Source organism: Coloeus monedula (assembly GCF_965178545.1).
Source record: "Coloeus monedula genome assembly, chromosome: Z".
NCBI lineage: Eukaryota > Metazoa > Chordata > Aves > Passeriformes > Corvidae > Coloeus > Coloeus monedula.
In genome coordinates, this window is record NC_138822.1 from 36,165,703 (window position 1) to 36,187,936 (window position 22,234).

Sequence of the window (22,234 nt, forward strand, 5' to 3'; positions counted from 1 at the left end):
TCACTGAAAAAGTGATTAAGCACTGGAACAGGCTTCCCAGGGAAATGGTGGAGTCACCATCCCTGGAAGTGTCCAAAAAACAAGTGGACATGGCACTTTGTGATATAGTTCAGTGGGCATTTGGTAAAAGATTGGATTTGATGACCTTGAAGGTCTTTTCCAACCTTAATGATTCTACGATTCTACAGTCACTGAATTTTGAAAACAAATAAGCAGAATTTTTAATCTTCTAACTCAAAATGCTAATGAGCAATTTCTACATGTGGCATAGTTCCTCTGTCTGTATTAAGAGAAGAATTATGGGACACAGTAATGTATGTCTTACCTCAAGCACAAAGCAAAGGAACTAAGAGAATAAAGTCAAATTACAGAGCTAGAATATGGTTTTGACTCAACCACTTGCTATACAGCTGCCTCATGGAAATGGTATTTTTATAGAAAACCATCAGTTTACCCTAACAGCTAAAAGAAACCACACAGAGTAACACAAAAAACTAGATGGTTGCCTTGAAAAATACTTTTGGCAATACCAGGTATTGCCAGCTTGAAACCATTTCAGGTAAGACTCTGGTGCAAACAGTTCTTGAAATCTTATAATGGAAGAGACTGCACAAAATATCCTACAAAGCTTCCTCCATTCATGACATTACATTTTGGAAGTTCTTTAATAGTTCAGAATAAATCATCTTTGCTGCAAAGTTTATTTCTTCCTCCTTAAAGCCCCACAGGCAGGGAAAATGGCTGATTACTATGAAATTTTTTAACAGCTTTTAACATGTTGGAAGGCTACTGTGATTTCCTTCACTCTCATATATATATAGAACAAATAAAAATATTTCTGACTATTTCTCCAACATCTGATCATTACTGTTCTCTTCTAGATTCTCTGTAATTTACCAACATCTTTTCACATGGGGCATTAATTCTGGATGTTCTCAACTTCAAATAACCAGACTTCCAGCCTATGCAGTGTGTAAAAGCAATTCCTTCACACAAAATTAACCCTCCTTAGAGTATGGCATTTCCATAGCTATTTTACTGGATGGTATTAACAGTCTGAGTTTTAGCTGAGGCACCTTGGCACAGCACTTCCCCTTGAAATGTGCCTAGAAAATGAACTCTTAAGCTTTTTTGGATTAGATTCTTACATACATTAAGCACCTATGACTGACTGCATTTCAGTGAGAGCTGACCATGTTCCTGCCCTTGTGCCTCTGAGAATCCTTCCATAATAAACAGTTATGGTTAAGTGTTACAATTCTGGCATTACAACTGGTGACTTCACCCCGTACAATGGTGTAGGAATTCTTCGACTGTGGCCATGGCATTCTGTTACAGTGAAAAAAAAATCAGTACAAACCTACACATGTTTATTTTTATTTTTGTGAATCTGGTGAACACATGGTGTACTTGATTTTGTGTTTTTCTTTTTTTCCCCCTCAGTTCTCTCATTCATTCTTCATCTAACTCATATCTTAGCATGCAGTAAGCACTACAGAAGTGAAATAAAATTCTGATAGTACATTATTGATACAGAAGGTATTAGTTTGCCATTAAAACTAGGGAATGAAAAATTTACAAAATGGCATATTTAATTCCTCTTTAGTAAAACAATACAATTCAGTATGAAAAATGCCATCTGCAACCTGTCCTATCTACTGATATCTGCTGACTGATAAGTTAACTTACCACTTACAAGATAAAGACATGTATAATTTTTTCAGTTGCTACAAAGCATAGCTAAAATTTCTTTTTGTATTTTCCTATGTTTAAATATATTTCACAACTTAAAAAAACCAGCACACTTTTACATGCCTGTGCTGCCCAGTAAGAAACATCAGTGAAAGTTTTCTTCAAAAATAAATTACAATTTGCCTAAATACAGTGGAATACAGGTGCATATTGGGACCATATTGATAATATTGTTAAATGAATTTTTAAGTGCACCTACTGCTGACTACTCCTTTAGTGAAGACATCTTATTGTCACTTATTTTTGATGCAATATTTTGACAAGCAATACTTCCAGTATTACCCAAACATATTTAGAAGGAAAGACCTGAAATTTGCTTCAGAAGCTCTGCACAACAAATAGAGAACTAACTTCATCACAAGCACATAAAAGTCTGCTGCATTCCATTCAAAAAGACAGGAAAACTGTCTATATCTTAGTTTTCTGTGCTTATTACTTACTGTGGTGCACATACTCTTGCTTTGTCTTAGCTATGAAGTCAGATACCTTAGATATCAGTGCCTAGTCTGCTATCAACAAATGAAGATTCATGAAAAATGTTGACAACGTGCACTTTGAGTAGAATAATATAGTATTCTTCCCAGACCTCCCTTTATTTTTTCCTTACCTTGGTTGCCAAAGTTTGTTTCAAAGCTGTTTTTACTGAACAGTCCCAATGTACAATTACATTTTCCACTGTGTTTTTAGTTTTTTGTGGGTTTTGTACTAGTTGAATTTGAATAAACCTTCCCTGATTCAATTACTCCTTCAAAAACCCTAACCAAACTCACTAAGCAAAACAAACCCCAAACAATTATTTTACTCCATCTTCAAGACACTATCTTCACCTACTTGATATCTCTACTGTCATCCATTTTCCATTTTTCTTACACATGGAATAATCTCTAAATCTATTTAAAAAATTAGCTGAAATACTCAGATGGGAGTGTTCTGATGCTTGACACTTGGAACAGGAGTTCCTGTTTAGCATTTCAGCAATACCAGGAAAAGTCCATTTACCTTTTCTCATGACAGTGCCATCTCTCCTGACTCTCTCAGGAATCAGTGACAAGTTGAGAGAAGTCCAGGGATTTTCAACTACCTTTTGGTGTTATTATGGAACAAATACAGGACCCGTGCAAGTAGTCCCATGTGTATCAATAATTGGGAACAAAATCTGAGACAGGATACATGACTTTTCTGCTGGGCTTTTTTTATTCTCCCCATTCCCAACAAAGACTCAGGATTCAGGATGACTTAGCCTTGACAAACCAAGATGATTATTCTATGCTTACAACTTTTTAGATATGTTGGGGTTTTAGGAGCTCTCCTGGCTTTTTTCTCTGTTAAAGGAATTTCCCCCATACATGTTGCTAAGGGAACAAATGGCCGGGTACTTCAGAAAAACAAAAGAGCTGGCTACTTTTTTTTGTTTCACCTGGGTGTGTGTGGGCAGTCGGTCTCAGCGTTTGGACAGAGAGGGAGGCTGCTTTCTTCGGCCACTTTTCCTTCTGCTGGAGAAGCCCCAGGATCCCAAAGCCGCCTTCCCTGCCTCGCTGGGAGCCGGGCCGTGCCCGCCCTGCCCCGCCGTTGCTTCGAGCTTTCGCTGCGTTGTAGCCCTGCTCGCTCTGCCTGCCCAGACCTCGGGGGGTTCCCCATTTGGATACATCTCGTCTGCCACCCGGGATTTGTGCTCGTCCCTGCCGTTCCAGCCTGCTGTTCCTGAGGGTCCGGCCGGACACCGGGATTGGCTGCCCAGGGGTTTGTGAAGCCTTTGTCCCATCCCTTCCCGGGATCCCAGGCCGCCATTGCCGCGTGCTCCCCGAGCTCGCTCCGGAGCGCCCCCTGCAGCCGCGGGGGAACCATCGCACCTGCCCTGCTCACCGGGAGCCGCCAGCGCCCCTGCCGGCTGCGAGCGGAACTGCACCCGAGGGGAAAGGGCCCGACAGCCGAGAAGGCTGGCACTGGGTTTGTGATTGTTTGCTGCTACTGCCGCAGTTATTGCTGTTTGTTTGACTGGTTATACACATACAGATATATAATAGTAAAGAACTGTTATTCCTATTTTCCACATCTTTGCCTAAAAGCCCCTTGATTTCAAAGTTATAGTAACTTGGAGGGAAGGGGGGTTGCATCTGCCATTCCAAGGGGGGCTCCTGCTTTCCTTAGCAGACACCTGTCTTTCAAACCGAGACAGATATTTTTTGCTTATAATATTGATGATGATATCTACTTCATGACAGTCAAACAGGTGTTTGGACCAGGCTAACAGATTGCCACAAATGTAGTTTTCTCATGTATTCATTTATTCATCAGCAAATTTTAACGAAGCTGATAGTATCATTATGAAAACTAAAGCCTTCCTCTCAGTATTTGAATACTTGATATTGACATTATACTGTCATTTACCTGTGAATATTTGAATACTTGGTAGTGTCATTATACTGTCATTTAGCTGTGACCTGATTGGGTTTTTTTGTCAAAAGATTTTAAACTGAGAAACTGGGGTCCCAATATAGAAAATACTGTAATGAGGTTAAGGAACGAAGTATTTTCTATCAGTTCCAAGACAACATAGCAAATGTATTCCAAACACAGAATTACAAAACAAAGAAGGAAAGGATTGTATTCTCTTGCAAATGGACTATCTACAACAGTATCCCACCCTGAAAAAGGAGGCAGGACTAAATGTTTCTGGTTGGAGACTGTGTTATCTTTTGCTATAAAAGGAGATTTTTCAGCTGATCATTCATAAAATTCACTATAGCACATGAGTACTCAGAACATTCAATTAGTTGAGAGGAACAAAAAACCCCCAAAAAACAACAACAAAAAAATCTAGTCTGCACTGCTTGGGGTAGAAGAGAAGACAGAGAAGTGGGAAAGAGAAGTATCCACATTAAAGCTTTACATGTTTTACATATTCCTTAGTATAACACAGTACTGCTTTTTTTAAATCTCTAATTTACAACCTTCAATATTGTTCTTTTATTTCACAAAGATTAAACTCATATCTGTGACAAAAATGCTACTAACCCTGTTCCAGGCACTGCCAGTGTGTATAATCCTTTTTGATACAAATTATTTTCATGGTAGCTGAATGATGGGACTGACTTTCTCGCTGCAGTCTGGCTTAGGTCAAGGGAAATTCAGGTGATGACATTTAATATGAAACCAAGTAAGTGTGAAAGGTTAGAAGTGAAAGATCTTTTTTTTTCTTTAGCTTCCTTATAGGCAAACAAATGAATAATGAATTCACAGTAACATCTTCATTTGATCTACTCAGCTGTAAAATATGAACATTCTCAAATCTGCAGTCACTCAGACATCTAACACATGCTAATGAACCAACTTTGTTTCTGCAGATGCAATTAAAATCCTCATCTTTATCTATGCAGTCCAGGTTAAAAAGGCTGATACCAGGCTGCAGGACTACATGATGAAAAAAAGCTAGCTAAACAGAAATGACGACATGGAGATGGAAAGCAGAAAGTCCCAGGGAGAAACAATCTTGCCTTGCAGCAGGAATAATGATCAGGCTGCCAAGACACAAAAGCAATCAAAACAGAATCAAAAGGAAAAGAGAAACAAAATTAGAAAAGCTCTTCATCCCTAATGATATGTAACAGTGGTTATATTTCATGTTTGAAATCTCACTTGTTTTTCTGCTATAAGAATATGCTATATAAAAATGATAGCATGAAAAAAAATAGCAATGAAATGTCATCACTGGGTTTTCTTCCTACACAGGGATTCCCACTGCTGTCTCACCATCAATACCATTAATTACATTATGTGCAGTTACTGTATTAGAAGAGGTAACTGGTATGCCAAATTCACAGAGCTGCAGACTCAGAGTGGGAGCTGAGTTATGTACTGGATAGGTGGTATGCAATGCTCTGCATTGAATGCATCAAATTCAACCTATGAACACAGAAGGCGCTAAATTATGCACAAAAAAATACACAAACATAAGCATTGAATGCAGGAGCAATCCATTGACTAGAATGTCTAGCTTCTCATTCCACTTAGGGAACATATTGCTTCTGAATGCTAATCACTTCTGGAGGTGATTACTATTCTGATCAGTGTTTTTTTAGGGTGCAGCCAACAAAGGCTAGAGTTCGCTTAAAACTCTGCTAGGCAATTATTGGAGAGAATGAGAAGAATTTCATTTAGTTACGTCAAAACGTCTTTCTAGACAGTGGTTGCCTGTGGCCTGCAGTATTAAGACAAACTCTCAAGTACTTAAGTATACCTTTTGCAATGGGCTGCTTATTATAATCAGATTTTTTCTTTGATCTGGTGTCATTTAACAGCAACTTTAAAGAATTAAGTAGTGAAGAAATGGGAAAAATTTCATTTTCTCAATTCCAAACAGGCAGTTCCAGGACTACACAAGGCCTGTAGACCCAAGATAAAATTAAAAATTCTACTAAAATTACCCACTGCTATGTACTAATTGACATAAGGTATGTAAAGGCAGTGGTGTTAATGTGGGTTGAAGTTACATGTGGGAAGTGATTCTATAATTAGAATGCTATACATTGCTTGAACTGCATAAAGCCTACTCTACTTTTAGAAATGATGGAAAGGGTAAAAGAATAGATATATATGTGTTTTGGTAAGCCTCCAGAAAGGAATGACTGCTGCCAAGAGGTTCAAGTTATGTAATCATTGCAATTACAGGTATCCAAGCATATGAAAAAGCCATCAATGCCAACACAGTACAGCATTAGGCTTTACGGTGCACTCCAGCCTGTTCCAAGCTTACACATGCTAAAACATTTTCATTTTGAAATGGAGCTCATCCATGAACTACTGAAATATCAACTACTATCTAGTTACCTCCATAAGATACTTTTACTGATTGAATACCTTTCTGGATGATAAATCTTCTATCCTCCTCCCTAATCTCTTTCTGTATTACTGAACTGTTCTTGATCCTCCGTATTTATGGCACTTTTTAACTCATTGCACAGAGCCTTCAATACCTTAGCTTTTCCCACCTTCCACCTGCAGTCCTGCAGCCTGCTTCCCACTTGCAGCTTCCTATCCCTTCACACAAACTTCCAGAACAGTGTACCTCAGAATGCTTGTGGCAGTGTTTTTCCTGTGACACTCCTGTTTGTTATTCATCTCCTGGATTTGAAAACCCTCCTACTGTTGTTATGGCAGGGTCTCAAGGGAAGTGATTACCACTGATGTTAGAATCACCCCTTCTTTCTCCCCCTTTCTGATTTCTACGTTTTGTTGAAGTTTCTGGCTAGTGATATAGGACTCATAAACGTGTTTGTAGAAAGCTCAGCAATGAACCAGCTGTGTAGCACTCTCCCTAGCCAACGTGTGCTCCCAGCAATGGTAACAGCATCACGAGCACAAACAACCCATGAAGACTGCAAGACCATCTCAACACAAAATACAGTTACTGTGGAAAAAGTTGGATGGAGGAACACCACGGAGGGCAAAATACTCGTTTGTCTTCCTGATTGGCTGCTGAGGATGAGTTTTCCCATTTCTTTTTCTCCCCATCTTTCTCTTCTTCTTCTTCTCTTTTATTTTTTCCCCTTTTACGCTCTCCTCTCCAATAACATCCACTCTTAGAACTGATAAATGCCACCAAATATGGACCCACTGGTAAATATTCATGCAACACACCATGGTCTGTTACTACTCTTTCTACCACCTTTTTATCTTATAACAAAAACAAGTTACTATTTTTTATTTCCCTTTACATATAGCACATATTTTATTATAACTCTTCTAATAATAGAATCTATGGTTCTATTATTTAAATAGTATCCTTATGCTATTATCAGAACAATATCCTTATGTTTTAGTGCTTTACTTTCCTATTTTTACCTTGGTCTGCAAAATTGAATTTGAAATACCACAGATAATTTTGTATTCTTTTATTGCATTTGTTATTGTAGTTTTCCTAGCTACCGGCATGTGCTCAAAAAAACCCCATTTCTCAACAAATCCAAGTCCTTGCTGATGTTAAATAATGCTGAATCTATACCATTTAAAATTGAGAACTGAATGCTGTTGATGTACATTCACTTCCTCGTAACAGGATGGTACGATCATATTCCTATTACTACAGAGGAAATAACTCTTTTGGTCACCTCCTAAAATTTGCAACATGATTAAAACAGAAAACAACCCACCAAAATCACTGTGATCAAAAATTTAAAAGTTTTCCAGAGTATAAAAGAATACTAGATAAGTGGCATGACTTGGTAGTTTCATAGTGAAAGCAAGATTTCCTGAATGTTAGTGATTTTCATAGTATAGACACTTTTAACTCGTGGTAACCTAAAAAAAAATCAGTTTTTACACGTATAAAGAAAGCAGGCAAACATACATGAAGGAAAGAAAAAACTTAGATTAGTGGTAACTCAGGCACAATATTATTAACCTTGCTTAAGCTTTCCTTACCCTGGACCTCTCCTCTAGTTTTGTCATCATGACGACAGTTGCACCTCGTTGTTCCCACATCATTCTCCAGAAGTCACCAAAGGTTTCTGGCAATGCCCCCTGCGTTGCTATATAAGCATTCTGCTTCCTGTATCCATCTATGTAGTTGGCATTGATATAGTCGCTGCCTGGTATGCCTGCAAAGAGAGGAGAATGAAAACACAGGGCAGAATTTCTGTGCTGTCCTATTGTACAAGGGCTGAAAAATCCTGTGACACAGCAGATTTGGTCAATCTTGGCTGGCTCTGTGCCAGGTAGTGCATGGGTACTTACAAGTGAGTGTTTGCCCTTTGTGGAGTCAAGAGGCATGGTGGTCTCTCTGAGAATAACTATTCTTTTGACACAGGAGACTTTGTTTGATAAGAAGTATAAAAAAAGCTGCTAAATCTGTATCAGGTGGAGAGACCTGGGGGTCAACACAGCAGCATTTAAAAGCTGGTCTGATGCTGCCTGCAGACACCCAACAGTCTCTACCTGGGACAGATAGGGAAGATTCTTGAGCAGATGCCCTGGATAGGCTCCTTCAACATTCCTGTTGAGGTTATTCCATTTCCTTTAAATACAGAAGGAAAAAAAAAAATTATCCAGGACTATTAATATCACTGCTATACTCATTTTTCCCATTAAATGGGAAAATAAGTATTGTAACAAAACACATTATGTAAGTCAGATTTAAGAAACAGTGAAATTTGCTATATGGTGTATGCATGAAATAAAGACCTCTGCAAGACTGAGTAAGAATTAAAAGCATGAAAAGAAGGTGGGATTCAAGACTTGTGTGCACATGGGACCTACATTGCTAGTTGCTCGAGGCTCAGGTATTTTGGACAAGATTTACACAGGGACTTTGGCTGTGTCTACCAGATACCTGTCCATTGTTTGAGCTCCACAGGAAGCAGGCCAGTTTCTAGCTGCAATCTATTTAACTCCTGGTATGCAGTAGGAAGCCTGTACTGAGTGTTGGAACATGCTGCCTACCAAGGTCAAGTAGGTTTATTAGCTGTAACAAAGGTCACATTTCTACTTTGCACTAATAAGGCAGCCATGCTAATGGAAATGGTAAAGGTGGACTTAAAAATTCTCAGACCGCTGCTGAATTCAGCAGTGCAGTGCCCAGCTTTCAACTCAGACTATGTGCATGTTGAAAGATAAAGCATGGAGGGATCAGTTTTTATGTCACTGCTTGCTTTTTAACTGATGACTAGAGAAAGAAAAGATACTCATGTGAGATCTCAGCGCTGGCTGAATGGCAAAGCAGTGTTAATTAGCTGAATATAGAGCTCCGTATCTTAGTAAGTTTTGTTTAAGTAATTGACAGAAGTTCCTTCTTTGAGCAGAAATTAATTATTTATATTTATGCAGCCAATCTGCCATGCACAAGTCTAAAACACAAGAAATGGTGCAGGTTCCACAAACTCTTTCAAAAGAGAGTCAAGGTGGTAATACCAGCTCCAGATTTATTCTAAAGCAATGACTGTTTTCACTCCACAAAACAATGAAATTGCATTTCTTTGGCTGTGAAACAGAATAAATTGTAAATAAGTACTTCTGAAGCTTTCTGTCAGAAACCAAATCTTCAAATCTATTCTGATGCGTTATCTCCTGCCGGTGATCCCAAACCAGGAATTACGGGAGCTGTACACTCCTGTCTTTCCTGATTGTAACACATCTGAAAATGTCTTCCAAAATAATTTGAATTTGAATGGAAATTAGCGGTACCTCTTTAAAAGTGACTGTTCATTTTTAGCTACAATTTTAATAGTTGCCACACTCATTCTGGGTAAGCTTAATGTTTAATTCCACTACTTACTTAGCAGTGAATGAACCCACAGACTAAATGTCACAGTAAGTAAGATCCAATACAATCTGTAAATTATTCAGATTATGGGTTACTGCAGCTGTAGTCTAGCAAAAAATTTTGCCTTCATGTCTAATAAAATTCCATATATGTTCTTGTTATATATGTTCAAATCACATTTAAAGTAAGATTTTAATTTGATTTTACTTTTTTTACACAATGAGAAGAAAAACCTGACAAAATATTTCAGAGGTAGAAAGACCTTGTAATTTCAGGGTTACAAGAGAGGCAGAAAATGGCACTCCTCAGGCAAGATTAATGAATGGACACAGGAAGACTGACTGACTGATTTGACCTGATTTAAAGTCTCTTCCAGGAGAAAAACAGAACAAAATAAAAAACTAGTTAACCTGCATAGTCTATAGCCAAAAAACCTGATTTCCCTCCATGAAAGGTAGAAATTAGAGTTTGAAAGCATCTACTCTTGTAGACCTGAATCAGTTTTACGTGACACTTCTTATTGTGGATATTGGAATTAATGATACAGAAAATACAACTTCTAGGCACAATGCTGTATTTTCTTCCTTTCTCAAGATAATAAAACCTTTTTTTTCCCCACAAAACCAATGAGAAAGAAGAATGAAGCCAACAGGAGAAATCTACACCAACTGGGTATTATTACCAAAGGAACTGAAAAAGCTGGAAAGAAATTTTTTCTGCATAAATTAGAATTATATTATGATGCCCGGTATCATACTTTGAAGCACATGTTATAAATAAAAGCCTGAGGGAAAACTGAAAAACAACACTTTGTAAAGTGATTAAATGATCTTCTGGGAAAGCTGTCCTCTGGAACTGATACTGCACAAACTCAGTGTGAAAATTAAGCATGAGAACTATTGCAAGCTGTTCCCTAAAGAATGAGAGTTTCAAATTTTAGCAGTCAATTCTAGTACCTGATATAAAAAAAATCAGAATGCCTAAATTGTAAATACTCTTTCTAAGTAGAAAAATAGAACTGATTTCTATTAAATTTATTGATAAATCATATTGAAACATGTAACTTCTAAATTAAATAAATTCTAATTCTTTAAATTAGAATGAAGAAAAGCTTCCAGATTATACTTTCCTTGATCTAAGACTCAAGTAAAAAAGAATTAAGATTAATAATTACTGATAATTGCAAAGAGGATTTCTTCAAATCTATGTTATAGGGGAAATTTTCACTCTGTTTCTCCCCTTGATTGTCATAAAGTGGACACAAAAAATTCTGTTTGTCCTTTAGCTAGAAAAATTATTTTAAAAGGCAAGTTAGCTTCATGGCACAAAACGAGGATATACTTGGGACATGGACATGAAAATCCATTTACCACAGACCCTGAGCAACTATTCACAAATTAATCAACAAAGTTTTGAAAACAAACAAACAAACAAACAAACAAAAATTTGTTGCTCCAACACTTGCAGTGAGACTTTCACCAAGGGTTCATCTCTAGCAGAATACAGTACTCAATAGGGTTTTATCTCTGCTGAGATCAAGAGAACAACTTGATTCAGAATGCTCAGCTCCACTGTCTCACACACAGTATCCATTAGGTATGTTCTTTGTTCTCCATCCATTCTCATAGTCCGTTTAAGTATCATACACATTGCTCACAGAGTCTCTTTTCATCACTGTTTTTATGCATGACCTCAGTTTCACATCCTGCTCCAAAATCCTTAAAGCTCTCTAGGGAAGGTATTTTATCATAAGAGGACTAATGAATTGTGTGCCGTTTAAAAATAACAAATACAAACCCTGAATATCTGTAAATATCTACAATGACAAAGCATAAAAATTTATCAAAGATAAGTAATTCTAAATATTAAAATGTCCCTTTCTGCAATGACTTTTCTGGCCATAACCTCATTCTGAGCTGAGAAAATGGAACAATTTTCTGTCAAGTCTAATAGTGCAAAAACAATCAAATGACAGCCAGTCTGACTGCAGTACAATGAAATCCTGCAGACTTTTGTTAGCTGCCATAGCTTGAAGGCAACATACCCACAAGCACAGCAGCAATTGCCATCATTACTTAAATTTGGGTTTCATAGTTAAGAGAGGTCAGTTCTATAAAAGCATGGGTCAGGAAGGGGACAAAGCAAATTCTGCCTTCAGTAATATTGATATAAACCTTACCTAAACCTACTGGCATCAGTGGGATTTACTGTACATTTAGGATGGCACACCTAAAGTGTAAATTTAAGGTAATCCATGTAGTATAACTTGACTTCTACAAGTTTCACGAAAGTAGAGACACAGTTTCTGCACAAGAAGTCAGTTAAAGCTCCTGAACCATGATTTTACCACAACTATTTTCTAATAGCATTTTCAACTATGGTGATGAATGACCAGAGTCTGCAATCTCTTTATTTAGCCAGACAGGAGCTGAGCACAACAGGGGAAGAATCAGATGAGTAGTTCAGCATAAAAGACAATCTATTTTCAAATATCTCAAAAGAACAAAGATGTTTAATTTTTACATAGTAAGAGTGAATGAGCAATGAAATAAAATTAGCCAGTGCCACAACTAAAGTACCAAAGATTGTCCCATGAAGTATATTGCTCTCAATTTATACTGAGAACTCATGAACAGAGATGACAGTACAGCTTACTGCAACATAGACTCAGATCCACAAGGCTAATAATGCAGACCTTATGATTCACTTGACTTCCTGAAGAGAGTTACAGTCTTGAATAACCTTAATTAGACTTCAAGTTTTATTCACAAACTGAAATCAAATAATGAAATTATTTCAAGTCTTTACAAAGGCTCCATACTGAACAGCCTTTCTATTTACAACAAATTAAACTACAAAGCTTTGTTTCTGTGCTGCTTCCCTATGACATATGCTTTTAGTCATAAATAGTGTGAAGTAATAGGATTAAATTCCATCATGCTTGTAAACAAGTTGGAAAAATACCATAATGAACTCAAGTGCTGATGAAGTTGTACTATTGATTTAAATTAATGTCTGGTGTTTTGAACAATGTCAGAGCAAAAACCACAGGCTGCTTGTGCATGTGTGAACAAAACAGTGTGAAAAATCTAATTTACATAAGAGGTACACACCAGGTTAACTATAAAAGGATGCAGATCAGGCCCCTTGCTATCCTCTCTTTTTCATCTGTCTCTCTTTTGCTTTCTTTGTTGCACAACCCCTGCTCTGCACCATCCATGTAGCAGGAACAATGTGGAATCTAAGGACTGGTGATATTGTTTGTTCTCCCTCTCTCTTGCTTTGTCTGATCAAAGCACAGCTGTCATATTCTATCCCATACTCCATAATGAACTGTATTGCAGGAGTGAGGAGATTGTAGACGTGTGTTGTGGCTTGTGAGACAGCACCTTTGTATAATGGTGTACTATAGCTTGTTAGCCAGCACCTTTGAGGGGTTTATTTTAGGAGCTGAGAACTATTTGAATGTACTGTACAAAACTAACGGCTTGTTAGCCACCACTCTTGTGGACACAGATTGTAAGAATGTAAAGGCTTGTTAGACAACACTTTTTGAGTCTAAATAGTGGTCTGATTCCTGGAGTTAAGGCATGTCTACAATAAAAGCATAAGAGCCCTGACTCATGGTCTGATGTCTTTGTTCAGCCTGATGAGAACTTACCATGACAACGTGCCCCCTGCCATGGGCTGTGACAGCAGCCCCAGCTGGTGATGCTGTGCCTGATGCCTCCCAGGACACTGGTGGTCCTCCTGGCTGCCAGGGCACTGCTGACTCATGTTCAACTTGCTGCGCCAGGTCCCTTTCTGCTCTCCAGCATCTCATTCCCCAAGCTGCAGGGTTGCCCCATCCAGGTGCAGAATTTGGCACTTTCTCTTGTCAAACTTCATGTCGTTCTTGACAGCCCAGCCCTCTAATTTGTTGAGGAATCTCTGCAGGGCCTCCCTGCCTTCGAGGGAGTCAACAGCTTCCTCAATTTTGTATCATTTGCAAACGTGGTTAGTATCCCTTCCAGTCTTGCATCCATATCATTAATGAAGCTGTTGAACAGCACCAGCCCTAAGGTGGAGCCCTATGGAACCGCACTGGTGACAGGTCACCAGTCTGATGTCATCCCATTTACTGCAAGCCTTTGTGCCTGACCTGTGAACCAATTGCTCAGCCATTGCATGATGTGTATATCCAGCTGTATGCTGGATGTTTTTTCCAGAAGCATACACCATGAGCGAAGGTACAAAAAGCTTTGCTGAAATCCAAAAAAATTACATCAACTGGCATTCCGTGATCAGCTTGATCAATGAACAGGTGCTAGGTGGCAGTAACAACCGTTTATGTGGATGTTTTTATGATGTAAAATCTATATAATTAAGGAAATCATAAAATTGAAATGGTCTAAGCACAAATCTGTACTTTAAGAACCCACTGAAATATAAAGCAGCACAAGACCAATGAAGGTACTCTACTAATGAATATTTGTAAAATGAGGCTTTTTACAAAGACTGAGGAAAATTCATTACATATCATCCTAACAAAGTAAGCTAAGAAGGAAAAAGAAATGTCAGGAAAAGAAAGCCTACATATAGCTGAACTGTGAATAGACTGTTAAGAGGACTAGGAGAGTCTGGTGAAGAGGGAAAGGATGAATGATACGGAGTCTCAAAGAGAACTGCTGAATTATAGACAATTATGGAAAGAAGGCAATGTCAAAAAGAGACAGACCAAAGATGTAGAATTAGGCACGACAAAGAAAGGGATTGTTTACAGGACAGAAGTATTTGAAAGGAAAAGGAAAAGGTGAGAAAAATGAAATGTAGGTAGGCAAACTAGGAACTAAGAGTGTAGAAGATCTGCAGGCGAGAAGAGAAACTTGGAAGGTGACCAGCAGAAAAACATGCAAAGAAGGAGGAGCTCCTTTAGGAAAAAGAAAGGAAACACAGCTTTGTTTTGTTTTGGTCTAAAAGCTGTCCAGTCTTGAGAAGTACAGATTGAAAATACACAGATTGTTCTGTGCAGGTCCTCCGAGGCATAGATAAGAGCATTGCACGAGGACACTATCCACAATACATGGCAGTATGTGCAGATAGCAGCATGGTGCACAACACTACAAAGCAGACACTGAAATCTAACGTGATCATACTGTGATTACTTCACAGCCGTCTGAAGCTGGATTTAGTGATCTCTTTAACCCCTAAACACTGATTAACACAGCAGTTAACAATCAAAGGAATCTTTTCTTGAACAGAAATATTAATTTATACTCTGAATGATGCACTAAAAGGGAGGATGACTGCCTCTTCTAATACAAAATGAAATGATACCTGGTTTGATATTACCTGCAAAACCCAGTTTCAACAGGAGTATGCACAGTAAACAGGCACCAAATCTTCATTAGTCAGTCAAGAGCAAAGCCACTGGATGTTTTCTTGAAGTTTTCCCCAATGGGAAGTATGGCTACATATACAGGAAGGATTGTTCCGAGCAGATTTCAAGGGTATTAAGAATGGCAGTATTTAAGTTAATATTATTACAGTATCAGTAGACTCAAACACTACAGCTTGCCTCGGCATTGTTGCTGAGACAGCCACCATGAAGTCTACTCTAGGAAATCTACTTCACAAGCTCTCTAACGCCATGAAATCTACTTCACTGATCTTTCTGTATCCCACTACTCATCAATGAAATACTTTTGTTGTTTTTAGGGCAGTCCAAGCTTGTAGGGTGAGGGGCCATATAATTACTCTAAGTGTATGTTTTGTTAGCAGAAGGCAACATAAATGAAATGTGGGAGAATGCAAATAATTTGCATAGGTCATGACCCTTCCATAGTTATATTGCTCCAAACAACTTCTAAATCTAACAATGATCGTCTGCATACTCAAAGCCTATTTACTGGCAAATGGCCACCAGACAAATAAGAATTTTAGCAGCTTCTTGCCTTTTCTTTCTTGACCATTTGTATTACAGTCAGAGCTTTCTAGTGTTAACAGCATTTTAAAGTCACTAAATTTCCCATAAAAAAAAAATTACCCTGCCAAAATATGATAGGTTTTTTTTCTTTTAATAACTGGCATTAGACAAATACATCCACATACAGAAGACTTTTAGGCATGGCTATCTCCTAAAAGAATTGGCAACACTTTTTAAAATGCAGAATGTTTATCCATTCCCTCCCCGCCCCCCAATTTTTATTTACTTCTTAGAGGTTGAAGATCACAGATCTCGCTGTTTTAACTCTATCTATTTCTCTTCTAATCAGTAGATTCTCCCTTAAATCCATTTAGATGCATATAATAAACTTCACTACATTCTAAAATTCTGCCATTGTACTTTAAAATTCCAAGTGTCCCTCTCAGAAACAGCTGAAGATAGCACAATATGAGCTGATTTCAATACTTCAACCAGATTTCAAGAACATGGGAACAAAATTTTGCAAAGTAAAATTTTCTTTTAGGAGGGAAATCAAATTACCACATCCAACCTGAGTTTTCCCTCCAAAGGGACATCTAATGTAATAAAATTTAAACATGATAAGAAACTAATTCCTGTGAAATGACCAATTATGTTGTGGAACTCCATGCTGTATGTAATTACAGAGGTCAAGAACTTAATGGGGATTCAAAAAGAGGTTTGAACAGGAGTTATGAGAGGTACCAAAATAAACACTTTGAAAGTGTTAGTAAGCCTTGTGTTTCAGATCTAATGCAATTAAAAAAAAAATTGATATTATTAATAGTTGGAAAGAAGTAATTTCAAATCTCTGCAAATTGCTTCTTAAGACTTTCTAGTAATCACTTCTAATAGGCTAGAAAGTTGTGCAACTGCACAGAACTGGCCTTGTGTCTCATTCTAAAGTACTAATTACAATATTGCATATTTCTGCAACACTGTTAAGAGGCCAAATGTTCATCAGTGTAGGATTACAGTTTGGCAGATGCTCAGTCTTCTCTTCATATATATTTGCTCTTAAGCAGTAAGAAACTGCCTAGGTGTAAAATGAAGCTCTTCTCATTAGAAAGGGCATAGTTATTATTCAAACCTCACTAATAGTATTAATTTTCTCGTGGTCACCAAAGAAATGCAGATGAGGCCTATATGTAAAATCTAACCAAATATTCTCCAAATAGTTGTAACAAAATATAATGTAGTCCAAATTTAGGTCCTGATTAAGTTGTATAGTAACATAGGTAAAGGAGAATATATTTTAAAGTAATATTCCAAGTATTGATTTCCCTGGTAACATGAAAAGAAACACAGCTGTCAACTGAATACAGTGCTGGCCAAACTGTGTATTTTCATATCTGAAATATCTACTTAAAACCTGAAAGAGAAGTATTTATTACTAAATGCTAAGAGCAATGTATTAAACTTACGAAGGTACACACACAAAATTTCAGCAAAACAATCATGCAAAATCCCAGGAATAAAAATTTTTAAGAGGACAATTATATCTTAAATTACTTCTGGTTTTAAGACTAAATATAATTTTATAAAATGGCATTTAATATTTGATGCATTCACCATATGCTTTTTTCACCATAATCTAAAGACTTGGAAAATACTTAAAATCATGCAAATCAAATGGGTCAAAATTCCATTTTGTAATCTGATATTACAAAAGGTTATAATATTTTTCTCTGTTTAGAGTCAATGACTATGAAAGAATTAGAAATTTTAGCCTAATCATGATATTTCTTACTTTAAAAAGGGAATCAAACATGACAGTTTAACTATATTTTGTCCCTTCTTAAAATACTCAATCCTTTCCAGGTACAATGTAAATACTTTTCCGTATTTTTACTATCTCTTATTTAAAAACATAGTCCAATGTACTGTACTATTGCATACTTTCAATTACTTTAACTAACATTTTCTGCTTTGCCTCTTAAATTTTCTTCCTATTCTCCAAATATGTTCATTTTTTTTAAGGGAACCAAATTTCATGGGTCATTTACATAAAGAGGAAAATGTCCAGTTGTCTATTAGATAAATTAATAAATAAATCTGTTTGCATGTAGTTTTTTTGCTCCCCTTCTCTCCCCCTTCACACAACCCTTTTTCCAAACAAAATCCCAGGAAAAACTTGAGTCTTCTTTTTGTCAGTTAAGATTTATTTCTGAGTTAAGCATTTTGTTCTGGAGAACTTTACATAACATTCAGAAAGGCTGTCCAGTTTCTTTTCGTGACCTATCCAGACCATGTACTTTGACCTCTTGTCTGGACCAGTGAGACAGAAGAGTATACATTTATTAGTTACATCACATATACTGCTAATCAGAATACCCTCTCTTCAGTGTTGAGACAGGTAGTTCTACCAGGTGGTGACAGATTTCTATACAGCTATATTCTTTTACAAGGCAATAAGAAAAATTTTAGGTGATGTTGCAATAAAATCTTGTCAGAACTGCTATATGAGCCTCAGAGGTGTAACAAACATAAGCAGATTATCTTATGAAAATTCTTCAAGGTAATCATTGAAGTTTGCTAACACATTTGAGAAGCTCTTATCTGTGTTATCAAAGCCTATGGTAGGCAGCTGCAACAAATGAGGAAAGATCTAAACTTCAGTCAGTGGGGTTGCCTTTTTCTTCACCAAGCAGCTGATATTTAAGTGGATTACACCTATAAATCCAGTGTCTTTAGGTCTGGAGTAGCCAAAGATAAGCAGCTGTTTATAACCATAAATTAAAACATCTTGTAGCATGTTATGACTGAAATAATTACAACCTTGAATACAGATCTCTCTATCTTATGTATCATATGTAAGTCCTGTCAGAGTTTACTAAGGACAAATCTTATTTTCATTTAAGTTGTGTCACGTAAATATATTATTTGTTTGATTATGGCCATCAGTAACACCTGACTGTCAACAACATAGAATAAACTGAAAATCTGACTTCAACCCAGGAAGCACGTTAATGGTAAGGCAGAATTGGAAAAAATAAAAAAATCCTCTGAGTGAAAAACAGTGCATCCTGATGCTTGGTAAAACAGACACAATACCTAGGGCTGACTACCTGTAACAGTTTGCTTCAGATAAAACTCTAAAATGTGTAAGATTTTGGAAAGCTTTTTAACTAAGACAGATATAATGAAAAGCTCTCACTGTATCACATTGTCAATCTCCAGTCAGTGAGACACTTCCAACAATGTCTGCATGTGGGCATTTGTTTAAAAACTCTAGTTTAAGATTTAGATTGGAAATTTAAAAAAAGGTTTTAACAGAGTTTTTATAATTTTCACAGAGAACACGAAGTTGAACTGATTTTTTTTTCCCACATTAAGGTCTTGAAAATTAAAACTCAATGAGCAGATATCTTGATAATTTCATTGATCAACTAACCCCTCAATTCATGTGTTTGTTTACTGCTGCATTTGGTTTGTAGTGTTAGTATAAGTAAACAGCAATATTAATTAACTTTAGATAACTCACTGGCATATCCACAGGGACCAAATGCATTCAGTGTTACACAGGAAAGTGTGTTTAGTTCAAGTTCATAATACATTACTGACAATATGCATCAGAAGCAGACTGTCATTACAGGACTTTACTGGAAGTACTTTAATTAACACTTCTTTATATTATTATATATATTGATTAGTAAAATTATCCTAGATTTTAGGATTTAATTAATTTAATTTTAAAGGTCTCCTTACCTTCTATTGCTGAGAGTAGAACACGAGAATGGTCGTATGCAATTACATTCGCGTATCTATTCTTTGGTTTGTTTACTTCCAGGTTAGAGTGTTCCCATGTGAACTGCTGACCGGGATCAATAGACTTCAAAACACAAAGAGAAAAAAAAGGAAAGGAAATTTTCAGCTAGGGACTACGTAATTGTTTTATTTATGATAATTACAAACTAAATTCCCATCATTTACGCTGGAAATAATTTGCTTTTGAAAGAAAATTATTACTTCAGGACAATTTTGACATATCATATGATATCAACCATTTTGTATTTACGCATCTGAAATTTCCATGAGCAATTTAAACCATGAGCTTTTTAAAATCCAGGTTTTTTCTTCAGAGAAAGCAAGCTATCCATCTTTTTGTCTTTTCTCTCATTTTGGCAAGTGAGGGGTTCTAGCTTAAAAAAGAATGAATAAATACCAGAAATCTCAAAAACACTGGGATGAAGGAGAATAAATATTTTTGCCTTTATTAGTAAGTGCACATGTTCAAAAATTTCACTGTACTGTTTACTAAATAAACTCCAAAGATTCCTGAAGAAGTTTTCCAGAAGAAAAATAATGTTTCTATTCTTTCATTTTGATGCCAGGCCAACACATGATACTAGTGTTGCTCAGGAAACTAGCTGCATTTCATCCATAGACAACATGAAGGAACTTGGTTTTTTTTTTTTGAGTCATAAATACATAAGCAATTCAGGCATATTTGAAATTTTAATGATATCTTATTCATAAACACAACCGATCTTATTCATAAACAAAACTAAGTGTTTCCAGATTCACTGTTTATTTTCTGTTTCCTCCCTGTTCCAGGGTGGAATTACAGAAGCATGCCCCATGTTCCTTCATGCTTCACCACTAGGGAGACTTCAGACTCTAGTACCTTTACCTCTATGGTTGAGCTACATATGCAGCAAAGGGAATACAAAATAGGTAATAGATGGTACTTGTTTATGCTCACTATGGTAGTGGCTGTATGAAAGGTCATCTCATACTGAGAAGTCATGAATTATCACCTATAATTTTACTTTCCCTTTCTGTAACTTTAGAGACCTTAAAATTGTTTCATCAATATGAGTAAACAACTATGGCTTGAAGGTTATGCCCTCTGTTTAATCCCAGTAAGAACTGGCAGCTCCCTATGCCAGCTAGCGGCAAACTATTAAGAAAATACTGATGACACAGGTAAGCCGAGTTGCGGCAGTTCACCAACACTATGCTCATTTTCCATGAGCAGACCAGCAACATGGCACAATTCAGAAAATCCATACTGCCTCTACAGCATCAAGCCAACAGATTTACTGACTCCTCCCAGGGTTACAACAGCTGCAAGTCCATTTCTTGTTAGTGGAAATAAAATATGACCTGTAATCTATTAGAGTAGGCATTACCTGACAATGAGCACGTGTGAAATTAATTAATGTGATTTTGCTAGGACTTATCCCTTAGACTAATAATCACTATTCAACCAGTCTGGAAATTGCTTCATTCTCATGCACATTTACATATTTTATACAATTTATTTATTTAATATTTTGAGAATGACTTCACCTCTTTATTGAGATTATTCTAAAAAAATAATCTATCAGGCCTTGCTGCCTCATAGAAAACCATTTGTCTTTAGGAAAACACATACCTTAGGAAAAAAAGTACCTTATCCTATTAACCAATACCCTAGGCTCAATTAACTTTTATAACATAAAAGTTATAAAGTACTGCATAACCTAGCTATGGAGAGTAGAGGAGAGTGATGGCTCAGATTCTGGCTCTAGAGTAACTGAGATAGAGTGCTTGGCAGTTCCTCCCTCAAAAGGAAATTAAGTGGGACTTTTTAGAGAAATGAGGAAAAAATTAAATGCTTGGGAGCATGATGAAGGCCATGGAAATTCTACCAGTGCTTTGGATATGATTAATTTGAATTGTAGCACTATGTGAGTCACTGTGTGTGTTCAAAAGGCATTCTTCAACGCAGCTCTGAATGAATCTGATTTTTTAACCTTCCACACAATATTTGACACCAAACTAGTTGGGTTCACTATCTTAAAATTTCGCGTGACTATGATTAACATATCTTAAAACTTCAATAGTATTAGGAGTTTATTATTATTAAGTTAGTATCTTAACAGACTAATGAGTAAGAAATTTGCAAAACTGGTGATGGATTTTTTTGGAGCACTACTGTATTTCGTTTGCCTATAAAGGCAGAACAAACCATCTCCCTAGTGTTCTGCCAATTGCAAAGGTAGACATCACTTTTGTGCTATGCTTAAGTTTAAACACAGTGACCTCATCCAAGATTAGGTCTTCACCCTTCTCCAACAAAAATATTAATTTTTCTGACTGGAAAGTGAAATTCTTATTTATCAATAAAGCAAATGATAAAATTTTACTAATTTCACTCTGTAAAATTTTTATTCCTTTTTCTAACACTTTAGTTCCATCCCAGTAATGTTTTCCGATGCTCTGAGAAGGATGGCTGGTAGAATTTTGAAGCAGGTATGCACCAGGTATGCACTGCTTAATTTAAAAACATAAGC

At 36.8% G+C, this 22,234-nt stretch overlaps 1 protein-coding gene across 2 annotated transcripts in view; it reads right to left on the reverse strand.

Moving 5' to 3' along the window:
• Positions 1-22,234, reverse strand: part of PTPRD (protein tyrosine phosphatase receptor type D) — a gene marked incomplete at both ends in the record, with an annotated part of 312,639 nt that overhangs the window by 37,598 nt on the left and 252,807 nt on the right. For both annotated transcript variants that reach the window (XM_082301167.1, XM_082301166.1), the window contains 2 exons: positions 8,173-8,348; positions 19,662-19,785. In XM_082301167.1, the coding sequence (XP_082157293.1) occupies positions 8,173-8,348; positions 19,662-19,785 (300 nt within the window). The remainder of the gene's footprint in view (positions 1-8,172; positions 8,349-19,661; positions 19,786-22,234) is intronic.